Raw genomic sequence first — 12,237 nt, 5'->3', positions numbered from 1 at the left:
CTATTCTACAAATCTTCCAATTGTCAGCCCCCCCCACGTTCAGAAACTTATCACCCATTGAGCAGATGCGTCTCAGACAGGTAAAGGTGTATTCACATGTTAGTGAGCGCTGCAGAATATTTGCCCCTGGGGTCACTTTGACAGATTTTGTCAACAGATCTGACTATAGTCTTCACCGTTGTTAAACCAGTAGGATTGTGCTAAATGTTATAAAATGTATTAAGAATAATATAGTTCATAATATCTGAAGGAAAGGCAGAGGTAAAAATGACTGATCTGATCCCCCAGCAAGTAATGGGTCCATTTTTTAGGCTGCGTCTGCAACATAGCCGCCATCTTGGATCCAGGGCAAGTTTTTTCCAATGGGAAGATGATCATATAGCAAGAAGATCAGAATTGTCTCAGAAATTGATTGTCACAATCAAATCTGTAATATCTTGCGATTCAAACGTTATCAACACAAGAAAGTTGCAACAACAACCAGGAACGTTACCTGTGATGCACAGCTACGTGACATGTTGTCCATGGTGCTGAACAGAGCTGAATCGCTGAATCCAATCATTATAAACCTGCATGAGAATCTCTATGTTCATGTCTTTTGAAAAACACGAGATCTTAGGCCCCTTCCACACTAGCGAGTGTGATGCGATGAACTCGCATCACACTCGCAACGCAAGCTGCCGGGAACGCACGGCCCGAACGCTGCACCGCGGGAGTGAACTCAGCATGTCAGTTCACTCCCGCGGTGCAGCGTTCGGGCCGTGCGTTCCCGGCAGCTTGCGTTGCGAGTGTGATGCGAGTTCATCGCATCACACTCGCTAGTGTGGAACGGGCCTTACAGATATGATTGCAGCAATCAATTCTGGTCTTTGATATCCTACATGACCGCCTTCCCATTGCTCTTGATCCAATATGGCGGCTTTCAAGATGGCGGCCGTGTTTTGGACATAGACTGACAGATAGGCCCCTCACCCATTGCTAATTGGGGGATCCGATATATAAATTTTTACTTTTGTTTCTGAAATAATAGGAGCGTCCTGGGACTTGTGACCTGTAGTTCTCCTCCTTATTGAAATCACATCTTTATCCAACAACCACAAAAAACCCTGTTATGTGCAAAGTTTAGATTTTTGTAGTGAATCATAATAACTGCGAAATGACCCATGAAGTTAGGAAATGTATCTGCCCCCAGGAAAACCCTTGTCAGGGCAGAGATTTGGCACCCACTGTAACAAATACCTATATATGTTATATCCTATAGGGCAGTGGTGGCGAACCTATGGCACGGGTGCCAGAGGCGGCACTCGGAAGCCCTCTCTGTGGGCACCCAGGCCATCTCCCCAGTATGAAGTTCACCAGACAGGACTCAAAGAATCTTCCTACAGAATCTTCCTACATTGATAGGCGAATTTGCCCTCCTCCTTTCAACTTGGTTGGTGTCTTTAGGGGGCTGAACAATTGAAAGTTGTCAAAGAACAAGGAGAAATAAATTACCGCTTAAATTGCTGTGCTGGCACTGTGCAATAAATAAGTCGCTTTTGGTGGAAGTTTGGGCACTCAGGCTCAAAAAGGTTCGCCATCACTGCTATAGGGGATCTATAGGCACAAAACTTCACTAAAAGGCAACCTACACTCACCAGTCATAAGACATCTCCTAATATCCACACTAGGGAACCGTATGACCCCAATTTATAAGGTTTTCTCAAGAATTAGGATTATTCTATCCTACAGGGCACCAGAATCCAACTAATCACTACTATGGGGTCCCTGAACTGCAGTGAGACTTCTATCAATAACCTTCATTTATTTAGGGTGATGACGGTCATCCCGTTATTGTGATTCGAAGGGGTCCCAGCAATGGGATCAGGACCTGTAGGATGGATAACCTAAAACCCCCTAAAATACTAACTGTAGTAGAAAAATCCCTAAATATATTTCTAAAAAAACTTGTATAGACATGAGGTATAAAGCAGAGTGTAACATGGAGTTATTGAAGACTGTGGTAGTCACAGCTGCCGTTCTGTTACTTTGTGTCGCCTAAAATTGACTTTTTGGAGTTTCTTTCGTTTTCTTTCACACTCTGAAACATCCTGCAGAACATCTCGTAGCAGAAGAAGGTGAGTCCGGTGGACACCGCGGCTTTCAGCAAACTCGGGGACAATCCCTTAAAGAGGCCTCTGAAGCCTTCCTCCTGGTACATACGACAAGCGCAGTCCAGCAGCCCATGGTAGGTCCGGACCTGGAAGAGTGCGATATAATGTATAGTATGAAATTCAAGATATTCCATGGACAACCCCTTTAAGCCCAGTATGGCGGTGGCTGTCTGTTCCCTGGCCAGGCCCCAATGATGCCACTTAGGCCCGATGTGACACAGTGACCTCACAGGAACCTAAGACGAGTAAGTAAACTTTATTTTAATTGCTTTCCCTGTCCCTTTTGGGGTTTTAAGGTTTCCCTTGTAGGCGATATGCAAGAAACATGGATTTTTCTCTCTGCAGATTGATTAAAACTGTCTGTTGCCCACAGCAACCAATCACAACGCAGCTTTCATTTTATCAGAGCACTTTTAAAAATGAAAGCTGCACCGTGACAGGTTGCTATAGGCAACAAAGATAAATTGTCTTTCTAGAGGATTTTAACGTGTGTTTTGGGCCAAGTCATAAAGTGGACAAAAATTCCACCCTTTTTTTAAGCCATAACTTTTTATATTTTCTATCAGTAGACGTATCAGGGCTGCTACTTTTTTGTGAATTGAGCTGAATTTTTTAACGGCACCCTACTATTAAGTTAAAAAGAACTTCCCTTAATTGGGAATAAAAAAAATGTATTCTAGTGTTTTATTTTACATAATGTACTTACAATGATCACCATGTACCATAATACATATTATATAATAACCCAATTTTCCAAGTCAATACAATTTTGGTGACACCAAATTTGGACTAGTTTTTTTTTTTTTTACATGACAGAAACGCAAAAAAAAATAAAATTCTGCTTGTTTTTTTTTTTTTTGCTGTGTGCGGGCTTGCTTTTTGTGGGATAACTTGTAGTTTTTATAGGCATCATTTTCATCTAGTTCTATTTTTTTTTGTATGGTGGTAAAGAAAAAATCAACAATTTATGACTTTGAAAAAAAAAATAAAAAATTTCCTGCACTTTTTTAATATTATATAATCTAGCTTTCTTTTCCCCCACAAGGACTTTTAATTTGATTGCTTGAATTGTTCACTGAGTACCAACAGGCAGCCTATAGATTGCGGCTGTCCTCAAGCATAGGCAAAACCATGTGATAGTCCTGCATGGTTTCAGTGGAGGTAAGTACTTACCTCTACATTGTAAGAACGATAAATCTGCCCCATAGACTGTACTCACCTCACCAAAGGCAGCTCTCGCCTGCTCAAATCCCCCGACTTGAAGCCTTTTCTTGAAGAGGTCTAGCGGATACGTCAGCGTCTTACTAATGACTCCAGCGCCGCTGCCGCACACCAGGCTCTTTAAGTTGTCTTGGGCCGGGAGAAATGGAAAAAAAAAAAACACCAATTAAACCCTGATCAGATCGTTTTCTGCCCTTTATTATAAGGGCGGCGGCCATCTTGCCTGGGCTCATGTAATGGCATTAAAGGGATTGTCCGGAGGATAAAAAAAAAAGGCTTCCAAAATAGCTCCTCTCCCGACTACAGGAAGAGTGTGGTATTACAAATAAGCTCCATTTAACTCCATAGTGCTCAGCTGCTATACCAGCACTAACCATTGGTGAGGTGCGGCACTGTTTTTGGACGGAAGCAGCCATGATTCTCAACATTATTTCAGTGATATAGATCATTTCTGTCGATAAAAATGTTGTTTTTTTTTTAATCCCTTCATTTTTATATTCCTTCTATTTCTGTGACCTTCTGGAGAGGGCTTGTTTTTTTACGGGACAATTTCTATTTTTCAACGGCTGATATATATTACCTATGGATTGATTTTGGTTAACACTTTATAGGGAGGAAAGCAGTGGTTAAGCTTTTCCGACAATGCAGTTTTAGGTACAGTGAAACCTCTCCAGGAGACCACCCTCTTGAGGGGACCCCCTACCTAAAAGGAAGATTTTTCTCAGTCCGTGATTTTATTTCCATTATACTCTATTGAAGCTGCCCCCTATGAGCAGACCACCCATTTAAAAGACCAATTTTGAGGTTTGCTCAAAGAGGTTTCTCTGAGTAATGAATATGTAATGATCCGACTAGGACCTGTACCTACCTCTCCTCTCAGGGTCACTGCACAGCAGCCACCTCCAGACCCTCTGCAGCATATTGTAGGAGGAGAACTGAAGCCCGGCATAGGGGAAGACCGCCAATAACGTAGGGCACAGGCCGCGGTAGAAGGTGAGCGGCCCTTCTGTCCTGTACATGGAGACGACAGCATGGCGCAGCGTCCTGTACACCTGCGACCAACGGAGAGGTGTCATATTCCCGAATGTTATGGAACATTATAACATGTGGAGCAGCTTCATACCTTAGGCTCTCCCTGCGCAGCAAAGCGCGTCCTCAGGGTGTCCAGCGGCTGTGCTGCTAGCGTGGCGGAGCAGGCGGCCAGTCCTCCGCACAAGAAGTGCGCCGCCGGGGCCCGGGCGTCCAGAGACGTGGACGTGTGGAGTGCTTTGGTTAATGCCTCAAAACTCACAAACTGTAGAGAGAATAGGAAAGGGTTAACAGGGGAGGTCCGAAATATAGAAGGATCCGCGCTCCTGGCTGGGCCCCCCATTGCCACAGCATAAGAGGGGTGTAGGACTCGAATCCTCACCTGTACAGCCCCGTAACACACAGACAGGAGCTGGGCCGGGATGTGACCCTTCCAGAATCCGGAGATCCCCTCCTCCCTCAGGATCAGTCCTACTGCTTGGAGAATTCCCCGATACTTCCCTGGTTTGCCGCGTCCATTCAGAGCTTCAATTTGAAGCTGGAGATATTAAAAAAAATTATTCAGAAAATCAGTGCAACAAAATAATATTACTAAAAGGAGAAAAAAAAAACACAGCGCCACCGCTATCCACAGGTTGTGTCTGGTATTGCAGCAATAAGAGGGGTAATTTGGGATCTTTTTAGGGAGAGGTGATTAATATCAGATTGAATATTGGGAGGTCCAACAATGAGCACCCCTGTCACTCAGTAAACTGAGGAGGCCACAATATTAATGGAGCCCGGTACAGCCCACAGTACAGATTTATAATTTTTAAGTTTTGGGAAACCGAAATAGTTAGGTTACTGTATATAGTTGGTTGCTTTCAAAAACAGCGCCACCACTGACCACAGGCTGTGTCCAGTATTACATTTCAACTTAGAGGGTGTGTTTTATTTTAAGACAGTTCGGGACCAGTATAGGGACTAGGCAGAGGTTTTAAATGATAATGTTCGCATATCATAGACCCGGACAACCCGCATAAATGAGGGGGTAGAAGCCTTTGGCAGAACACTCTGGATCTGTACAAAAAGGTATCGCCTGAATTCTTCACTCTTCTTCTGGATCTGTACAGCAGATAAGGGGCACGGTGCTTGGCTCATCTTCTATGCCCCTTAATTATGGTAATCCACACTCGGACCGTCACCAAGCAAAACTTAAGAGTTGTAATACTAGACATAGCCTACAGACAAGGGTGGCGCTGTTCCTGAGTATCAAGCAGACAACGTTTCTACTTTATACCTGGAAGCGAATTTTGATGACATCCAGGGGGCTTATGGCCGCCCTTGTGACCAGTCCTGATAGAGACCCTGCAGTGGCCACTTCGGTCGTCGTAAGAAGTTGTCCCCCAGTTCCAGGGTCATAGCCCACCATTCTCCAAGGAGGCCTGGAAGAGAACCATAGGGGTTTATAGTGATAGAGTATAGTCATTAGCTATAAGGTTCAACCTCTGGGATCCCCTATGATTCTGATATTAAAAGGGCATTTACCACCAGGATGATGGACCATATGCAAGACCCATTAACACTTATGGAGCCTGGAGCCCCTTAGGCTCATCTGCATACGGTCCGTAATCCTGGAGGTAGATGCCCTTAAAAGGGGGTGCAGGACTACTTTATCTCATTGCTTTTCCATGTGCTGATGGGGGTCCCAGCCACCCACATAGTGATGATAAATTGGAACCAGACCCAGTGATAAATCAGAGCTGCATCCCCTTTAAGTAGGAGGTTATGATAAAGTAAGAACTATAAACAAAAATGTTGACAGTCCTCAATTATTCCTCCTGGAAATATATAAATAAGCTGGGAGTTACCTTTCACATTCTGACTGGGTCAATCAGTTCTGCCAATATCAGACTCCACAGGGAAACACCCCTTTTTATAATGGTAACACCCACTTGGCTAATTACTCATATTTCTAGGAGGAATAACAGAGGAATGGGGAGACATATTGTTATAAGAAAAGAGACTCACAAGGATTTATTCAGTAACACGGTAATCACCTGCTGTATCTCGGAGCAGATTACTGTTTGCTGTACGGCCGTATGTAGAGATATTAGACAGCTATTCCTTGTGACCTGCACACACACATGCACACCTATACATTCTGTACATGCAGATTAATACCTGGTCTCTTCCAGCAGAAGCCGTCTCGCTGCGGTTTGCTTAGGGGCACTTGGTAATGGACAGTCAAGTAATGCTCGGTTTTAAAGGGGCTTTCCTTAAAGGGGTTGGCCCATGGTTAATTCTTATCCCCTATACACAGGATCTAATCAGTAGGGGGGGTCCCTCTCCTACTAACTGATGGAGAAGCAGGACTTATCTGACATCAAATATTCTTATATACTTGCAATGATCAGATTGTTATAACAATTAAAGATTTGACGACCCCTTTATTATGAGACCTGTGGGAGGTGAGAGACCTGGGAGCAGACCCCAACCCTCTAATCACTGGGAGTCCATATAAATAGGAAAACCGCAGGACTATCGGGCAGGTATGAACACAGCACGGTGGCGGAGTGGGTAGCACTTCTGCCTTGCAGCACTGGAGTCCTGGGTTCGATTCCCACTCAGGTCAACATCTGCAAAGAGTTTGTATGTTCTCTCCGTGTTTGCGTGGGTTTCCTCCGGGTACTCCGGTTTCCTCCCACACTTCAAAACATACTGTTAGGCTGTTTAGATTGTGAGCCCCATGGGGACAGGGACCAATTTGACATGCTTGTGCAGCGCTGCGTAATCTGTGTGCGCTATATAAATAAAGAATTATTATTATTATATTATAACACAGCCCTCAGCCAATAAGTCAGCCCTGCAGGACCCTGTACAGAGGGGAGAGGGCGCTGCAGCCCCCGGCACACACTCACCTTCTCCGGCCGCTCACTTCCTCTACATCTCCTGTTCGCAAGCCACGCCCTCCTGCCGGACCAATGGGGAGTAAGAACCGGGTCAAGCCTCCTTCATTGACCAATAAGAGCAGGGCTGCTGGAATCATTGAAGACATCATGGTCATGTGATCGGAGGGGGTGTGTCCTCGGGTAACGTCCCTGTCCCAGCACTGCTACATCCTGCGTTGAGCTGTGTGTGTGTGGATGATGTGTGATTACTTTACACGTCAAATGTATCTAGTATTTACTGCACTCCAACCGCAACATGTGAATTGGCATTAATCTCTTAATGCTGCAGGCTTTTTCATAATAGCATTTCGGTTTTTCACTCCCCTCCTCCTAAGAGCCACAATGACTGTGGGAATCTTTTTATATTATTATGTTATCCATTGCGTCTTTCCCCTCTAAAATCAACATTTTAAATTATGCTAATGAGCCAGAAGGGCTCTGGGGGCGTTACCCGAGCCCCTCTGTGCTCGAGCTTCACAGGCTGTTACACTGTCCCCTGCTCCCTCAGCACTTCCCTCTCCCTCTGTAATCTCACACAGTGAGAGCGGGGAAGTGCTCCTGCACAGCCTAAGAATCTGCACCCCCAGCCCTTCAGGCTCATAAGCATAATCATAAAAGTTGATTTTCGAAGGAAGAAGGCCATGGATAACACAGTCACAGTGCCTGGCTCTATGAGAAATGCCCCATACAGGGAGGGGTTTTGCAGGAATCTTGAAATCCATCAGGGGCCAGCGACAAAAAAAATGACATTTACTTCATGTGATACTACAATCAGGCTACTTTTAGTTCTTTTGGAGGACCTTGAAAGCATGAGGATTTCATGGCTGGAGGTCCTTTATTTCCTCTACACAGCAGTAACAAACTTGGTGATTGGTTCAGGTGGTCATAGGACCCCTAAAAGCCTTGGGCCCCAGACAGCCACTCAAAATGTCTATATTATAATCCACTACTGGGGGGCCTAGAGTGTAATGGGGTGTAAAGGGGCGTAACTTGAGGGGGTGCAGAGGGTGCGGTCGCACCCGGGCCTAAGAGGCTTTGGGGGCCCAAAAGGTAACACTTTCCCATATGAAAAGACAAGTACTATAAACCATACATTATAGTCACGGGCCTGACAGACTTTGCACTGGGGCCCGGCAGCTTCAGGTTATGCCACTGCTCTGGGGTCAACCTTGGCCATATAAACACATGGAGGAAGGAGAGACTTATTACTGAGGGTAGAATTGTTCTAGTTGACCATGGCAACCAATCAGGGCCGAGCTTTCATTTTATAAACTGCTGTGGGAAAATGAAAACTGAGCTCTGATTGGTTGCCACAAGCAACTACAGAAGTTCTGCTATCAGACGCTTCTAATAAATCTCAGCCATCATGTTTTGTGCTGACATCTAGCGGCCAAAGTGAAAACTACATTTTTTTTCTTTTTTCAAAACAAAAAATATTAAGAGCCCATTCTGTCATTCCACTGAGGACATACAGAGACATTTTAAAGGAAACCTACCACAGACCGAAATAACCCCCTCACACCACCCTCTGGGCTCTTTACCACTGACCCCAGGACATATTTTGCTTAGGGACAAAAACCGATAGTTTAGGCAAAAAAAAGGGTTCTATAGAAAATCTATATAAATGAGGCATCGGCGCTTCACTTACGTCACCCTGGCAATTCCGCGCACCTCCGATATTTAATTATGCACGCCCCATCTTGGTTGTGTTCCTCCTCCTTGGACCGAGAGCCGGCGATGACGTCACTCGGCTCTCGGCACATCTCGCGCATGCGCAGTCAGTGAATCTCGCACAGCTGCAATGTGTCAAAACCGGCTGTGTGAGATTCACTGACTGCACATGCGTGAGAAGAGCCGAGTGATGTCACCAGCTTTCGGTCCAAGGAGGAGGAACACAACGAAGATAGGGCGTGCATAATTAGAGCTCCTTTTAGATGAGGTTTCTTTCATAGTCCAGTGTGGTGGCATCATCCAGAAAATCAGCTTTGAACTGAGCTATAAATTGGTTGTATAAAGTCAAGGTGGCGGAGATTATAACACTGAAGTCAAGCTCTCTCTTCCTCAGAAAGTCTCCTTTACTATAATTGATGGTCCTGCATCCAGAGACATCACTAACCAGATCTCCTGAAGTCTGGTGGATGACGTTAATTACAGGGGAGGAGACGTTTTGAGGTGAGGAGAGCTTGACTTCAGTGCTAAACTCTCTACCTCCTTGACTTTATACAAGTAATTTATACACCTCATTTAAAAAGCTGATTTTCTGGATGAAAAGCTAGGCCATGAAAGAAACATGACCTGGAAGGTGCTCAGCAACTTTATAACAAATTGGTAGTAGTTTATAAGGTCTATGTCTGATGACAGGTTCCCTTTAAGGAAAGTCTTGAAGAAAATGGAGCAAAAGTCTACATGACATAAAATCTTTACATTAGAGCAGACGCCTGGTATTGTAGTGGGGTCAGCAGATCCTGGACAGCTCACTATTATTTTTACACATTTTTTTGTGTTGGACCATGAAAGAAACATGATCTGGGAGCAGTTAAAGGACATCTACCACCAGGATGAAGGACTGTATGCAAATGAGCATGAGGGGCTCCAGGCTCCATTAGCCCCTCAGGCTCATTTGCATAAAGCCATTCATCCTAGTGGTAGATGCCCTTTAAGCTGCTTGACAACATACTGGTAGTGGATTATTAGGTTAATTTCTGACGACAGGTTCCCTTTGAAGGGAACCTATCAGCAGTGTTCAACATACAAAACTGCAGTTTCAGGTACTGTCCCTGGAGAGATGTGTAATCAGACCTTTGTGTGTAATGTTAGTAGCAGCAGGACTGTGATATATGGATTCATATTTTGGGATTGTGGCTTCTCTAATTGCACTTTAGGTGTGTCCTCATACTGCTGTGCTCCATGCAGACAGTGTTCAATATTGTTCCTGGAGAGATGTGTGATCATACCTTTGTGTGTGATTTTAGTAGAAGCAGGACTGTGAAATATGGATTTATATTCCAGAATTCTAGTTCTTCCAAGAGCACTGAGTGAGTGACCTTACACTGTTGTGCCACGCTCATTATTGTCCCCCGAGAGCTGTGTAATCATATCTTTATGTGTGAAGTTAGTAGCAGCAGGACTGTGAAATCCAGATTTATATTCCAGGATTGTAGCAAGACTTGGAGCACTGTGAGAGTGTTCCTCGTTCCATCAGGTTGTCAGGACAGATCACTGACATTACCTTTACCCATTACACAGTCTTCTAAAACTGAAACCTCAAGTGACATACAATGCAAAACTTTACAAATCTTCCATAAACTTTACAAGTTTATGGAAGAAGGTTACAATGATTTCTATAAGACCCCCATAGATAACAGAGGAGTAAACCACATCCATGACGCCTACGCCAATCAATGGCCTTAAATTTCTTTCATACAAGAGATAAGGGGGGGCTCTAGAACCCCATCCCATAGATCAACCAACTTATACCATACTATGTATAGGAGAGTCACATACACATATCACTGGGACCCCCAGAATCATGGTGTAGGGGGCCTGACTAGTGCATCCCCCATGGGAATATTCATGTCCAACTACAGCTCCAATCACTCCTATGGGATTTTAGATCTGGGCTCTGGGCTCCATAGCTTTTAATGGAGCCTGGAGCCCCTCAGTCTGATTAAAATAATTAAAACATTAATTAAATTGTTTTTAAAACAAAGGCATAGGAAGCTCGAAGAAGAGCGGATCCTGCCAGAGGGGGCACACAGCAGTATGTCAGGGTGCTTGGTTTACAATCCTTCATCCTGATTTAACCTTTAACCCCTAACCCTATGATATAAATGACATCATTAAATGGTTGGTAACTTTACATCAAACTTTGCATAAATCAAAATCATAAGAAACTACAAGAAATTGTGTAACATGTGATCAGGAGGAAAATGTTACCTTCTCCATTTACTTTGGCTCTTACCCTCCCTCCTTTCTTCCTTATCTGATTTCCATTCTGCTGCATTCATTCTTGCTAGCAATGAGACAGAAGCTCAATGAGGTTTTAAGGTGTATGGAGAGGAGGCAGTGAGGCACAGCAGCTATGTCTCCACACTAGAGTATAGTGCACATTACATGGTGTATGGAGAGGGGGCAGTGAGGCACAGCAGCGATGTCTCCACACTAGAGTATAGTGCACATTACATGGTGTATGGAGAGGGAGCAGTGAGGCACAGCAGCTATGTCTCCACACTAGAGTATAGTGCACATTACATGGTGTATGGAGAGGGAGCAGTGAGGCACAGCAGCTATGTCTCCACACTAGTGTATAGTACACATTACATGGTGTATGGAGAGGAGGCAGTGAGGCACAGCAGCTATGTCTCCACACTAGTGTATAGTGCACATTACATGGTGTATGGAGAGGGAGCAGTGAGGCACAGCAGCTATGTCTCCACACTAGAGTATAGTGCACATTACATGGTGTATGGAGAGGGGGGCAGTGAGGCACAGCAGCTATGTCTCCACACTAAAGTATAGTACACATTACATGGTGTATGGAGAGGGGGCAGTGAGGCACAGCAGCTATGTCTCCACACTAGAGTATAGTGCACATTACATGGTGTATGGAGAGGGGGCAGTGAGGCACAGCAGCTATGTCTCCACACTAGAGTATAGTGCACATTACATGGTGTATGGAGAGGGGGCAGTGAGGCACAGCAGCTATGTCTCCACACTAGTGTATAGTGCACATTACATGGTGTATGGAGAGGAGGCAGTGAGGCACAGCAGCTATGTCTCCACACTAGAGTATAGTACACATTACATGGTGTATGGAGAGGGGGCAGTGAGGCACAGCAGCTATGTCTCCACACTAGAGTATAGTGCACATTACATGGTGTATGGAGAGGAGGCAGTGAGGCACA

The 12,237-nt window shown here is 44.7% G+C and overlaps 1 protein-coding gene across 3 annotated transcripts; it reads right to left on the bottom strand.

Annotated features, from left to right (window-relative positions):
- Positions 1-725: 725 nt before the first annotated feature.
- SLC25A19 (solute carrier family 25 member 19) lies at positions 726-7,638 on the bottom strand. Of its 3 annotated transcripts, none has more exons than XM_072112432.1 (7): positions 7,304-7,638; positions 5,683-5,827; positions 4,786-4,941; positions 4,498-4,668; positions 4,243-4,426; positions 3,373-3,503; positions 726-2,239 (listed from the first exon to the last, which is right to left on the bottom strand). In XM_072112432.1, exons 1-7 carry the CDS (start codon positions 7,447-7,449, stop codon positions 2,024-2,026), a joined length of 1,149 nt encoding a protein of 382 aa, XP_071968533.1. In that variant the 5' UTR covers positions 7,450-7,638; the 3' UTR covers positions 726-2,023. The 3 variants fall into 3 exon arrangements, with proteins under 3 accessions (XP_071968533.1, XP_071968534.1, XP_071968535.1); XM_072112433.1 differs by lacking the exon at positions 7,304-7,638 and adding an exon at positions 6,567-7,256; XM_072112434.1 differs by lacking the exon at positions 7,304-7,638 and adding an exon at positions 6,254-6,532.
- Positions 7,639-12,237: the final 4,599 nt, after the last annotated feature.

The sequence above is a fragment of the Engystomops pustulosus genome, chromosome 6 (assembly GCF_040894005.1).
Source record: "Engystomops pustulosus chromosome 6, aEngPut4.maternal, whole genome shotgun sequence".
In the NCBI taxonomy this organism is placed as follows: Eukaryota; Metazoa; Chordata; class Amphibia; order Anura; family Leptodactylidae; genus Engystomops; species Engystomops pustulosus.
The sequence above is the reverse complement of the archived record's forward strand: the minus strand, read 5'-3'. Positions and strand labels throughout refer to the sequence as shown.